This window comes from Salarias fasciatus, chromosome 18 (genome assembly GCF_902148845.1).
Source record: "Salarias fasciatus chromosome 18, fSalaFa1.1, whole genome shotgun sequence".
Taxonomy (NCBI): Eukaryota; Metazoa; Chordata; class Actinopteri; order Blenniiformes; family Blenniidae; genus Salarias; species Salarias fasciatus.
In genome coordinates this window covers 3,558,783-3,572,830 of record NC_043762.1, presented here as the reverse complement: position 1 = coordinate 3,572,830, position 14,048 = coordinate 3,558,783, and the positions used below count along the sequence as shown (strand labels likewise).

Below are 14,048 nucleotides of genomic sequence, written 5' to 3'. Positions count from 1 at the left end.
TCAGTTTTCCCAACTCTCAAAAAGCGACGCTCACGACGCTCCTGACGCCGGGGATGAGTGTCGTGGGCGTCGACGCTCGAAACGCTGGAAAAGCGACGCTCATGACGGTCCTGATGCGCCGCCCCGCCGCCCGCCGCTCCACGACGCTCGTCCACCATAGACTTTGCATAGAAAAGCGCCGCTCACGACGCTTGCGACGCGTCCGGTGTGAATGCAGCATTAGTGGTTCTGTGCAGTACATGTACTCATAGCTCTGCCTGACAGTTTCTCATCCTTTTCGTTTTTGTAATGAAGTAAAATATTACTCAGTGATCAGCCTGCTGACTAAATGTAGGCTCTCTGGTACTACAATCAGACATGCTGTAAATTCAGTCTTCAGAGTCAATCTATCCAACTGTTACAGTAACATTGGTGTAATTTTTTTATTTCCCCTTTCTTGATCATCATAACTTCATAGCAGACTGAGCCTCTGGTCAGCCCTCTCCAGTCGGCCCCGGCTGAGCCCCCGGTGAACCTCTGGCCTTAAGGCGGGGGTGAGCCCCCGGTGGGCCTCCGGTCGAACCTCCTCCAGTGAAACCGCGCACAGCTGTGACCGCTAGTAACCCCGCTGACGTCCCCGCTGCCCCAAGCACGCGCCACCTCCGTCCAGCCAATGGCAGTGGGGGAAGTCTGGTGACGTCACGCAGAAGCTTCCGGGCTGGCGGCCCGGTGATGTTCTGAATTTTAGTATTTTACTGCGGGTTTATACGGTTTTACGGCAGGCTGGCAGCTGCGATTCGAAGCCATGCGGAGAGGTGAAGTCCATCCCCAGTGAGAGCGTCGGCTTCCGGGACAAAGTGCTCCGCTGGAGCGGCTGAAGGAGGTGAGGACGAGCCGCGGTGTGGACGCTCTGCAGATGTTAGCCACCGGCCCGGCTAGCGGCGCGCTGCGCGCCCGATACACAGATGTACACAGAAATCTGGAATGAACCACCTTTAGCAGCCGCTCGATCGGTTCCGAAGTCAGTCTCTGACAGTGAACGCGTGGCGGTCCTCCAGGAACCGGCCAGCAGCCGCTGAGAGCCGCAGCTAAAGGCTAGCTCCACCGCTAGCGGTCTGCTAGCAGCTCGTCTTATCTAACATCTCCATCTTATCAGTCATTTAAATCTTATCTATCGATTTTCACACATCCACACGTGGACACGTTCCAGTGAATAGACGCTGCTCAACCACACTGATTACAGACTTGCTCATCACCTCTTGATCACGGCGTGAACCGGTTGGTTTTCTTTTCAGTGTTTTAATGAAATGAAGCATCAGTAGCAGCAGATAAAGACACGAGTGAAAGTGAATGAAACTCCTCACAGAAAGCAGAGTCCAGCCTGAGAGGTTCCCACCAGAAAACACCCTGCTTTATTTATAACTAGTAAATAGGTGATATCTGCATATGTGCAGGGTAAGATGGTGAAATGCGCCACTTTGATTTAATAAAGAGAGTTTAGAGGATCACTCATGCTTTTGTGGTGCTTGAGATTTATAAATCATGTATATTTAAACTGATGGACGATGCTTCCTAATGTGTTGTATTGTTTTTTTGCTTAAATAGTAGGAGAGTGGGTGCGTGTGTGTGTGTCTTCTCCACAACGACTGAACCTGTATTACCTGTGTTAAACAAACCATTCTTGATTTGTTCATCCACTCCTCTTTGTATCTGCTCTGCCCACATCCAGTCAGATATGTGGCAGTTGGTTGTGGTATGTGGCTAGTTTGAAACAGGTGAGGCATGTTCCTTCCTTCCTTACATAAAAACTTTATTGCAGCGCTTGGTGGCTGAGCAGGAGTGAAATCCCAGTTTGAGGCATTTCTTCATTTCTCTTAAAATGTTTCAAGTTTTTTGGTTGGTGGCAAAGATATCCAAAAAGATGTTTAATTGGTTGAATTGAAAAATGGAGTAGCCTCATTACTCGGCTTCTTTTTGCTTTGTCTGGTGTGTTTTTGTTTGCTGTTCAGTGATTTCATTCAATCTGTGGTTTCCAATCACAGCTTCATCAAAGGACCCATAACAAAATGTACGAACTTGAACTTTCATAATTGTGTTTTAGCAATTTAGGAAATCTAACAGAGGGAGGTGAATAGGTTTTGAGGCTGTCCCTTTGACTTGCCATGTCATCCTGGACTTCGAAGGAAGCTGAGGCTGCGGTGCAGAGCCTGAACTTCCACTATTTTTTTGGTTTTTGTTTCGTGCTGCTGGTGTTCACATGCGGCAGTGCTAGATTCCTCACAGCTCCGTTACAGGAGCCGACCTGGGCTGGCGAAAGGACCATGTAACCTCCGGGCCTTTCCTGGTAAGCTGCAGAGTGAGTCACTGCTGAGTGACACTTCAGCACAGTCATACTTGGTGGCTGCAGGGCGACACGGCAAATTACACTCCTGCTTTAAGCACACGCTACAAATAGCTGAGCTGGACAGCAGACAGACGCAGGTGATCCTAAGGGTTGTTGAGGCCAGAATAATTAGGACAGTAACTAGTACACAAGTTTTTTTTTTTTCTTGTTGGAAAACTGATAAGAGAATTTCATTCAGTTTGATTTAAATCGGGGTTATTCAAACATCTCAATGAATAAAATCCATAGAAAAAGAATCACACATGTAAAGGCCACAATAGAAAGCAAACAACTTTTTTTATTATACTGGAAGAACTCAGAGTCAGAGAAATCGACATTCTTCTTCAACTGGCTGAGTTTAAATGATGCCGTGAAGGACAGTCACTGGACAGATAAAAACAAAGCGAGTTGAGTTGAGACGTTAAGATAATCCATGCCCTGCAGACTGATGGGGGTCAGGACAGAACATGAACTTCCAGCTCCACGGCCTGAACTCCTGCAGGAAGGCACAGAGACGACGAGCACCAGAATATCGCTGCACACTCTGAAAATTCATCCTTATTTTGCAGTGTACATATCAAAAAAAGACTGATTGAACTTGGTTGAAAATGAATTCCTCACTCTGCGTATTCATACTCTGCTCTCGAGCTTATTGAGAGTCACGATGGTGGAAGAGTCAGAAATGAGCGAGAAAAGAATGGATGAAGATCATTCAGCTTAACCTGAAGCCCCGTCTGGAACGCAACGCTCGTGTTTCCTCTCATTTGTACTCCGCAAAAATATCTTTTTTACTATTGCTGAACAATATTGTTGCATTTTACATGTTTACCTGATATTGTGCAGCTGGCAAAGAGACTTGTAAAGACATGTACAGTCTCCTTAATGGACCAAACTATTCCATTAACCTAATTGAAATGCTTCCTCGATGTAAAGCTACAGCAGCTGAACTGAGAGACCTGGGCCCACCTGAACTAAAAGACTTGGGCCTCATCCCCTAACACACTGTATGAACATGACTACAAGATTGCATATTGCTGTTTTGTTCTCAGATGACTCCATTGTTGTGCATTTAGACATTTAATCATTGTTTTCTTTAGGAAGATTTCTAGCTATTTGTTCTGGATTTTCTGCATTATCAGGAAAACTGCCACAAACAGCAATTGCGGTCCGATTATCTTTCCACAAAAAGCATAATGTGAATTGTTCCTGAGTGGAAGTTGCTGAATTGCGATGTTAAAGTGTTGCAGCATCGTGTGTCTGTGCTGCAGGGAACGCAGCTCTGGTGGGAGACACAGTGCTGACTTAGGGACAGACTAAGAATAGGCGAAGAGCATCTTCATGCGAACGAGGATTATCTTACCAAGAGGCTGTGGGTCACTTTTACTGCGGTTTGATCTCTTGAAACTGCAGACGCGTCTTTTATTCCAGGCTGTACTTCTAAAATTTTACTTTGTGTGTCTGTTTTGCAGGTTTGGTCGACTTTCTGCTCAAAGAAACCTCCGTCAGTACCTACAGAGGACGGCACGGCTCGCCGCCTCTCTGGGTTTGATTCCTCCGCAGCTGGGCGTCCATCGACGTGAAGATGAAGTTGAAGGAGGACATGAACCCCCTGCTGCTGCAGGTTTTCCGCTCGGTGGTCTGGGTCTACTCCGTCATCACCTTCCTTCCCTGGTACTTCTTCTCTGGAGCCGGCACCAATCTGGAGCGGGCCCGTCGGATCAAGGCTCGCTCCGTCAGCGGACACCCGGCGGGGCCCTACCGGGCGCTCAACAGTCGAGACAAGCTGGTGGCGTGGCTGCACCCCGGGGTGGACACCCTGGACAAGATGTTCGAGCACGCCACGCACAGGTTTCCTCTGAGGGACTGTCTGGGCACCAGAGAGGTGCTGAGTGAGGAGGACGAGCTCCAGCCCAACGGCAAGGTCTTCAAAAAGGTCAGACCTGGCTTTCTGATTCCGTCGGGCTGCTTTCAAACTGGACGGGAACGGCGAGTCTGAAAGCTGCCTCCTGACCTCTCAGTGAGAACGGCAGAAAACAGAAAAACAAACCGTGCTTCACTCCTGCAACTCTTTCACTGAAACGGCAAACTGTTTTTCCAAAGCTTCAGGTTAGGATGTGAAGCTCTCAGAAAATAAAATAAACAGATAATCAGACATGCTTTTCTTTAAAGGTGCAACGACATGCCTCCTTTAGTGTATCGACAAGTCATTTATTCGTGAATTAATACTTTTTCCACGTGCACTGTGCAGAGTATTAAAGAGAGATCTTGAAAAACCCTCAGTAGGAATGAACCCTAAGACCACTGGGAGGTGATCAGCTGGTCGTTTAAAGCTTTTTCATCTCAGTTCATAGATAATCCAGATATCAGTGATCTTTGGATTCACAGTCAGTGTTTTTAACAGATAGTGTGTGATTTTACACTGAAGTCCAAGTTGAACTCCGGAGCAAAATGTTAATCAAGTCGGCCACCAGCATTCCAGGACCAGGACCAGGAGCAGAACCGGGACCAGGGTGGGGATTAAGATTTCTGAGACACTTCGGTTTTCCCAAAAACACACCAGGAAGCATGACTCACTGAATCCTGTGTTGATCGACTTAAGGAGGCTTCATGCATATGTAGTGTGTCCTCCATAGTCAGTACTGAAGAAAAAACGATAACACACACACATACACACACCCCTTTGGGACTGATTGTCTGGCCTGAGGACGCCTAAACACACAGTGGCTGTGAGATGAGGGAACACACCTTGAAACACCAGTTTTTAATTTAAAAAAAAAGAAGAGAACTCCTAGTAAAAAAGAGATTTATTTCCAGAATAATGAACTGTTTCTTCAGATGTTCGTCATTTAATTTTCCACTTTATTTTTAATGAGAACTCATATTTCATGAACACTAACAGTTCCTCTACTGCTGCAAACTGAATTTCTGGGGTTATAAAAGTAAGTTATATGAGATGTATGAAAACTGCCCTGCTGTGTTTCGGTGTGTCGGTATGGTGTGAGAGTGTGTGTTCACTCGTGTGTGGTGTGAGGAGTGTGTCGTTCATCACAGCTCTGTTCAGCTGCAGTGCTGGAGGTCAGTACAGAGGTCTGGATGTGTGTGAAGATGTGTGTGAAGATGTGTGGGTGTCCAGGCAGCAGCAGCCTCATCACTGCTCTTTTCATTAACAGCTGCAGAGCCGCGGCAGGCCTGCAGATGGCGCTATCAGCCTGCACATGACCCTGATTCAGCTCCCGGTGTGGGCAGCTGCCTATTTTTGGGGCTGTACGCTCTATTTTTCATCATTACTCCTTTATTATAAAGAAGTGCATGTGTTCAGGGTTGACATGGGTGAAAGAGTCTTTGTGTGAAGAGACGCTCTAATGCCGCTCATTCCTGTGGAAGACGTCCACGTGCTTCTGAATCAGACGGTCTTTTGTGAAAACCACTGTGTTGTGTCCGTGTTGCTTGCAGGTCATTCTGGGGAACTATAACTGGCTCTCGTTCGAGGAGGCCTACCAGGCTGCCAAGCATTTTGGCAGCGGTCTGGCGGCGCTCAGCCAGAAGCCTCACTGCAACATCGCCATCTTCTGTGAGACCCGGGCCGAGTGGCTGGTGGCAGCGCAGGCCTGCTTCATGTACAACTTCCCACGTGAGTATCAAACCTCTCCGCGCCCATCCGGCAGAGTCCAGCGCCCTCCGGCCTGCTGAAAGGTTCCTGTCTTTGTGCCTGCAGTCGTGACGCTGTACTCCACTCTGGGACCGGTGGCCATCGCTCACGGCCTGAACGAGACCGAAGTGACTCACATCATCACGAGCAAAGACCTGCTGCAGAGCCGCCTCAAGGTAGCTGGACACTCCGCCCTGCTGTCCGTTACCGCGTGAAGCTTTGGAGCTGGATGAGTGCAGCGTTCTTCATGACTTTTCCTTTTCACTTGCCTCCCTCCTCCTCCGCCTGGACGTCGTCTCCAGGCTATTCTGTGCGACGTGCCGAGGCTGCGGTACATCATTGTAGTGGACAGCAAACCCACGAGCTGGCCAGACATCCCCAGAGGCATCGTGGTGCACAGCATGGACGCCGTGAAGGAGATGGGATCGCAGCCTGACAACAGTGTGTATCTGTGCCGACTGATTAAAAAGCTTTCTAATTTTGTCAAGGGAACGGAAGCGCTGTGGCAGGGCTTAGCACGAAGCCACCGGCGTGTAATGATGATGTGTCATTAGCGTGATGTGCCGGGTGGCGCTCAGATCACCGAGCGCCCCGCGCTGATGCTTCAGAGACATGAGTGAAGGCAGGAGTCTGCAGCACCCTCGGCGCCACATCCGCCAAGCCTTGTCTTGTGTGCCGACAGTTGCGGTGGAGCGCCGACAGCCGCAGCCTTCCGACATCGCGGTCATCATGTACACCAGCGGCTCCACCGGCATCCCCAAAGGCGTCATGATCTCCCACGGCAACATCATGGCCGGCATCACGGGCATGGCCGAGCGAATCCCCAACCTGGAGTAGGGCATCACACACTCTCACTGTCAGCTCAGCCCTGCTGTTCCTCCTCCGACTCCTCTCCTCTTATTAATGTGTTTTTCTGTGCCGGCAGTGAGACAGACACCTACATCGGCTACCTGCCGCTGGCCCACGTCCTGGAGCTCAGCGCCGAGCTGGTGTGCCTCTCTCACGGCTGCCGCATCGGCTACTCGTCCCCTCAGACCCTGGCAGACCAGGTCGGCGGACGCTTCATTTCTCTGACCATCATTTTGACTTCAGCGAAGTCTGCGGTGGCGTCTGGAGCTCGAATCACGGCCGCCGTGGAGCTTCTGACTGCAGCGTAGCTCGGCTAACCACGTGTCTCTCCGTTCTCACAGTCCACGAAGATAAAGAAGGGCAGCAAAGGCGACACCAGCGTGCTGAAGCCCACGCTCATGGCCGCGGTACCCGTAAGTGTTGCATATCGCTGCTGCTGTTTTATGGAAGAGGGATACAGGAAAACGGCTCTCCTCTAATGACCCGTCAACCCTGCTCTGTTAAACTGCAGTTTAAGAACCACGAGCAGGATGTGTTCACACCGAAACACACATCTCAGTTTCACACAAGTTTTCCACTTCCTGTCCGTCTGGACTAATTACACAAGAGTCTAAACGACACAGGATCAGTTACACAACATCTGCCTCAAGTGTGAAACTTCAGAGCGGATTTACTTTAAATTCTGCTTTTCACTCACTTCTACTTTCATATTTAAGAGCTGGGAACTGGAGCGTTTCCTCCTGACAGACGTGAACTTATTCTGAAAATATTATTCTTCAGGGCTTCTTGGGTTAAAAAAGTAAAAAATTCCTCTGTCTGATTGTTTTGAGATAGTTTAAGTATCTGTACATAGTGTTTTTAATTGCATTAAAGTGCTATTCCTAATTTTAGATTATCTCTAACAGATTCAATTCGGTTGATCTAATGAAAGGAAAATGATGGACGGTGTTCAGATTTTTCAACAAAAACAGTTGAAAGCGTGGTGTTCTAAAGTCTTCCTCCCAGCTGTCAGTACTGTCCTCTATCTGCAGTAGCAGCTGAAGTGTTGAACATCCACACACTGACATTTTTGTCCGGTCTTGTTTGTAAAATAGCAGAACCTCAGTCAGACTGGATGGAGAGATGTTCAGCTGAGGAACGTCTGGACTTCAACACCAGAACTTTCTTCGATCCATTGTGGCTCTGCTGGATATTTCTGCCGGTCATCCTGCCAGAATCACTTAAAGTCCAAAATACTTTTACATTTGTGGTTATAATCTGACAAAATGGACTAAAGTTCAAGAGGGATCAATACTCTTAAAAAAGCCACTGTCAATGAGTGCAAAGCTATGACTCCCATTCTGCTGAAATGACCACTGAAGTGTCACATTAGGGTCTGTCAGAGAGAGGTCAGAGGTCAAACCTGACCTGAACAGGCTCCAACATAACCAGGAAAAGTGTTGACTGAGACTGTGTGTTTGTGTGTGTGTGTGTGTGTGTGTGTGTGCAGGAGATCATGGACCGAATCTACAAGAACGTGATGACTAAAGTGGAGGAGATGAGCAGATTCCAGAGGACGCTCTTTGTGCTGGCTTACAACTACAAGATGGAGCAGATCTCTAAAGGCTACAGCACGCCTCTGTGTGACAGGTGAGGGACCAGGCTCGTCTGAAAACACCGAGTATCGAAACACCTTCAACATACTTTTACAGTCAAGTGTTGGTATGGAAAGAATATAATTTAGCAAAACAGTAACTTCTTTAAAAAGCATCTTTTCCTAAATGAATAATTACAACTGGACACACAGTTAACCCGACATGCTGCAAGAGAAGGAGCGTTATCACAAATATGATTCGCCTGTCAGAACTCTTCTGTTTTTTTTTTTTTTATGATCTCTTCCTTCATCTTCCTGCTGCTCCTTCAGTTTGGTGTTCAAGCGAGTGCGAGCGCTGTTGGGAGGAAACACCCGGGTGCTGCTGTCTGGTGGGGCGCCGCTGTCCGCCGCCACGCAGCGCTTCATGAACATCTGTCTGTGCTGCCCCGTGGGCCAAGGCTACGGCCTGACGGAGACGTGTGGAGCCGCCACCATCAGCGAGGGTGAGCGGAGCAGGAAGTGCTGCTTTCCTGTTGATACTCAGGACATTATTTTCAGTTTAAAATATTAAATCTCTGAAAACAGCATCTGAAATGCATCTGAGCACAGCTTCTCTGTCACCATGGAGACCTGCCCACAAGCTCTGCAGTCACACAGCTGGGATTCAGAGCTTTTTAGAATTTAAACACGAAGTGATCGTTTCCGACTATTTACTACACCGTCATCTGCATACAGGAGAACTTTACTTCACGCTGAGTGGAGCTTTACCGTGAAATCATGCAGAGGAGATGACAGCCTTACTTTACAGAAATCACAGATGATGTCTTGATTTTGATTTGATCTGCTGAATTGGTCTGCCTCTGCTCTGACCTCCTCTGACGATGCTTGGCTTGCTGCGGTTTTCAGTTTGGGACTACAGCACCGGCAGGGTGGGCGCCCCGCTGGTGTGTTCAGAGATCACTCTGAAGGACTGGGAAGAAGGTGAGTAATGTGGCTGCAGATCCTCCTCAGAACCGCTGACATTTCCTCTGTAATGAGCGCCGTCCGTCCTCCTGCAGGCGGTTACTACAGCACAGACAAGCCCAACCCGCGAGGGGAGATTCTCATTGGCGGGCCCAACGTCACCATGGGTTACTACAAGAGCCAAGGCAAGAACCACGAGGACTTCTTTGTGGACGAGAAAGGCCAGAGGTGGTTTTGTACCGGAGACATTGGAGAGTTCCACGCTGACGGGTGCCTCAAGATCATCGGTGAGACGCTGACACTGCTCCAGGAGATTCAGGACCCCGACGATGGATTTATCAGGATTGTTAACGTTGTTTTTTTGTTTTGTTTTTTTTTCCCTTCTTCGCGCAGATCGCAAGAAAGACCTGGTGAAACTGCAGGCGGGAGAATATGTCTCTCTAGGAAAAGTGGAGGCCGTTTTGAAGAACTGCCCACTCATAGACAACATCTGTGCCTACGCCAACAGGTACGAGCTGCAGCGACTCTTCTCTTCCTCCCACTTTTATCTGGAGCGCGCCTTGACGTCCTTCTGTCCCTGCTTTAAAGCGACCAGTCGTACGTCATCGGCTTCGTGGTGCCGAACCACAAGCAGCTGACGGCGCTAGCCGAGCAGATGCAGGTGAGGGGCAGCTGGGAGGAGATCTGCAACAACGCCCAGATGGAGAGGGAGGTCCTCCGAATCATCGCAGAGGCCGCCGTGTCCGGTAAGGGTGGGCCGTGTTTCTAAGAAACACCTTAAATCTTTTGGTTTATATCGGTTTCAGCCTTTAAATTCCGTTCAGTTTTTCTTTCCGATGCTCGTGTACGAAGGAGTGAAATGTCTCGAGGTCCCAGTCTGTGAAGCACCGACAGTAAAGCTGAGGCGCTACCCTGCGTTCTGCGCTCAGTGTTCACACTCGTACTGTATCTGTGAGGGTGACGCGTCACTCTGCTCCTTCCTCGCCAGCGAAACTTGAGCGATTCGAGATCCCCAAGAAGATCCGCCTGAGCGCCGAGCCGTGGACCCCGGAGACCGGCCTGGTCACGGACGCATTCAAACTCAAACGCAAGGAGCTCAAGTCACACTACCAGGAGGACATCGAGAGGATGTACGGTGGAAAATAGCTCACACACACACACACACACACACACACACACACTCCAACAACACAAACACATCCACACATAGACAAGAAGCTTAAAGGCCTCGATCAGGACGACCTCCACTTCAGCACACACACACACACTCACACACACGACACACGCCGCCTCCTCAGCTTCCCTGTAACCAGCCTCGATCAAAGCAGGGTGGGAGGGGGGAGGGGGGTCTCCTCAGTCCATCGGCCTCCGAGCCGGCCAGGCGTGAGCGCCCGCCACTCTTTCCGGGGTTTGTCCTCCGTTGACCCGCTCCGAGTCGGACATTCACATGACCGGAAGTAGAGAAAGGTGAGGTTGGACGCCTGCGCTCTGCCGTCTGTTCTTCCTGCTCCCCGCCTCGCCCCGCCCCCACCCTCGCCCTGGCTCGGGACTCGGGGAGCCGGACTCATCCCTCCCGGGCTCCAGGAACATTCAGGTTGGACTCTTGGCAGGGATCCCTCTAATCTCATTTTTTAAGTCTGTTGCTACATTTCTCCTCGTTTGTTTCGGTTCTTTGTGTGTTTGGAAGCCATGAGAGATTTAGCGTTAAGTCGTCTTTTTTCTTACTCTTATTTCAAGGTGATATTATTCTGGATTTTGTATTTCGGAGTTTTGTTTACAAGCTTTATTCTTATTTTTTTGGTATAATTTTGTCTTTTTTTTTGTTGCCTGTCCTAAACTTTGTCCACTTGAGTGTGTGCTTTCTGATTTGAGTGTTTGGTGCCCTGCTCCTCTGCTCTCTGCAGCCTGGGCTTGTTTTCTCCACATGCTCCTCCAGTCACGGTCAAACCACCGTCGGGATGACTCCAAGGGAATTACTGTAGAATAATAGTTAGCGTTAGCTTAGCCTCTCATTCTTAGCTCGTCCCAGTTACTCTTTTGACCGCGGTCTGCTTACTGTTACTTTCATCTTTGTTTCTAACTCTCAACTATTAAGTACAAAATGAATGTGCAATATTTATACTCCAGTTTGAAAGTATGTAAAAAGGAAAGAAGCGCACAGACAGCAGCCCCTCCATGGTGTTTAAAGCTTCGGCCTCCGTTTCAGGCTGACAGGAAACTCATCACAGGAATAAAGATGGTAGACAGACACTGATAGGAAGTGTAGATGTAGCCTGTTCTTAACATACTGTGCTAAACCTGTAAATTCTCCTCTGTAAGACTGTAAGATGTAATATTTGGCATTGTCGAAACTGCATGATGAAAAGTGTGCAAACTGTACCAAAGCACTTGAATATACAGAGAATTGGAAGAAGTGGGGAAGTTCTTCATGATGAATTAGAAGTGACAGTCGCAATTCCTTCTCCAGCTGTATGATATCGTGCCGTGTATATAAAAGGACCTGCTCCTCTGGGATTCTGTAACCTGACATTTATTCATACTAGTGTAAAGTATACAGCTAGCACCACTTTTCAGGCCGCTGGTGATTGAATCAGTGCAGGCGACCTTCCTGCTTTGGCTTTCCTCTTTTTTAATCTCAGTGGACAGAAGGTGGAATGGCGTTTTGTTCGGTGGTGCTTCTGGAAGGTCGATATCTGGGTTGCAGTCCTTTCTGAATGCAGCATTAATTTCGGGTACTCTAACAATGCCTCTTATCGGATGTTTTTAGGATTTCTTTCGGTCAGAGGTTTTCAAAATGTGGGAGGATGACTGGAAGGTGTCCGCTCAGTCTTTGCGTTTGGCCGAGAGCTTTGGCCTCCGTTCCTCTCACAGTAAACAGCTGTCACGTCGTTCAGTTTTACACTCCACTCATTTCTTTTTATCGTGACTTATTTGCCTGCTGAGGAATTCCATCCCACACTTTGAAAACCGCTGCCTGGCCCGCTAAACTCCCACCACGCGCTATCAGGACGGAGTGGGAAGGAATCCTCCGCTCCCGTGTGTGTTTGGAATAAAGAAGTTTCTCCCTGACATTTCACTCAGACGTCTGTCGCTTACTGCGCTGCTTCGTTTCTGCCTGGCTCGAGGCGGCTTGTTGCCTTCTGACACGCGTGAGCTTGTTGTCTTCAGGGGTCTCTAGAATGTGAATCACTCCCCACGCGTCGTTTCCCCCCCAACAGGCCGACGCGGCAAAGACAGCAGGTGAACCTCGCCGTTTCTGCTCTGAACGGTCAGCGGTCCACCAGGGACTGGACAGTGGACAGCCTCCTTTTCGTATTTAATAATGTTTGGTACTGAACGGTTTTGGGAGGACATGGGGGGGAAGGGAGGGGCCAGCCCCTCCTCGTTTTGTGTGGTTCAGTGGCCGTGCAAGCTGAGGTGCTGCGAGTGTCTCCTTCCTTATTTATTTGTGATTTGGCCTTGGAATTTATTCTGTAATGAAATAAACAGGTTTGTGTTGTAAGCTCCGCCGCCTCCGTCTGTCTTCTACACACTGAACATGTCCCACACCTGAAACCAGCACGCCGATGATCTGCAGCTTCATTACAATGGAGCCAGAGTCGCCATGGCAACGAAGGCCTCTCTCTGCGTGTGTGTGTGTGTGTGTGTGTGTGTGTGGCTCTTAGGCTCTGGAAGTTATCCCTCATCCACATGTTCAATCACAGATCTGTAAAAATGCCTGATTGGAGGAACTGACTCTTGAGTTCCTTCTTAAATGTCATCCTGCAAAGCAAAAACAAGGATCCAGTGTACTGATATCAGCTGTGGGCGTTTGAATTTGTGTATTAGTGTGATCGTTATCACTCAACAGAACACCTTTTAAACTGAAAATCCCTCAACTTACCGACTGAAAAGAAAAGCATCTCATGTTTCAGCGCAGAACCAAAGCTTTGGGTTTGAGCACTTTGTCCAGCATGATGCCTGCAGACGACTGACCTCTGACGCTTAAATTCACATCATGAACATCCGCAGATGAATGACAGAATGATCATCGCAGGAAATGATGACATTTACACCTGTTCATGTACAGAGCCATGCAGCTTTCCTCTGGAAAATGAAAACATTTGAATTACATACTGTATGTATGATCAGTGCTCCAGATGAATGTTTCTTTAGCTGTAAACATTGTACGCAAGGCTGACTGGTCTCAACCTGAAGAACATTCGTGTAGAGGTTTGTCTTTTGAGGGATTGATTTTACTTACGCTGGGTCTCTCGTGTACCTGGGGTCCATGGTGACAGACAGCGGGGACCTAGAACCAGAGATTGACTGCAGACGAGCCCTAGCAGCATCTGCTCTGCAGTGTCTCTGGAAACCACTCTGGCGGCAGCAGACCATCTCACGCACGACGAAGCTCCGGATTTAGAAATTAGCCGTACTCTCCATCCTGCTATGTGGCTCAGAAACGTGGCCCCTGAGCGACACTCTGGCAGCACGAATCGATGGCTTTGATAGCAGGGCTCTGAGAACCATGGAGAACATCAGGTGGCCCCAGCGAGTTTCCAATGAAGTGTTTAGAGCCGCACAGGCCAGACCTGATCATCTTCCTTGGTCGCACAACGCCGCACCCGCTGGCTGGGCCATGTCCTTCGTCTACCCCCAGAACATCCGAC

The 14,048-nt window shown here is 48.9% G+C and overlaps 1 protein-coding gene across 1 annotated transcript; it reads left to right on the top strand.

The window, feature by feature from the left end:
• The first annotated feature begins 670 nt into the window (after positions 1 to 670).
• On the top strand, positions 671 to 12,902 carry acsl3b (acyl-CoA synthetase long chain family member 3b). Its single transcript, XM_030115281.1, has 15 exons — positions 671 to 862; positions 3,832 to 4,295; positions 5,816 to 5,993; positions 6,078 to 6,187; positions 6,314 to 6,452; positions 6,694 to 6,844; positions 6,937 to 7,060; positions 7,202 to 7,273; positions 8,350 to 8,489; positions 8,764 to 8,936; positions 9,340 to 9,414; positions 9,492 to 9,683; positions 9,790 to 9,904; positions 9,985 to 10,142; positions 10,385 to 12,902. Exons 2-15 carry the CDS (start codon positions 3,945 to 3,947, stop codon positions 10,540 to 10,542), a joined length of 2,136 nt encoding a protein of 711 aa, XP_029971141.1. The 5' UTR covers positions 671 to 862; positions 3,832 to 3,944; the 3' UTR covers positions 10,543 to 12,902.
• The last annotated feature ends 1,146 nt before the right edge of the window (positions 12,903 to 14,048 follow it).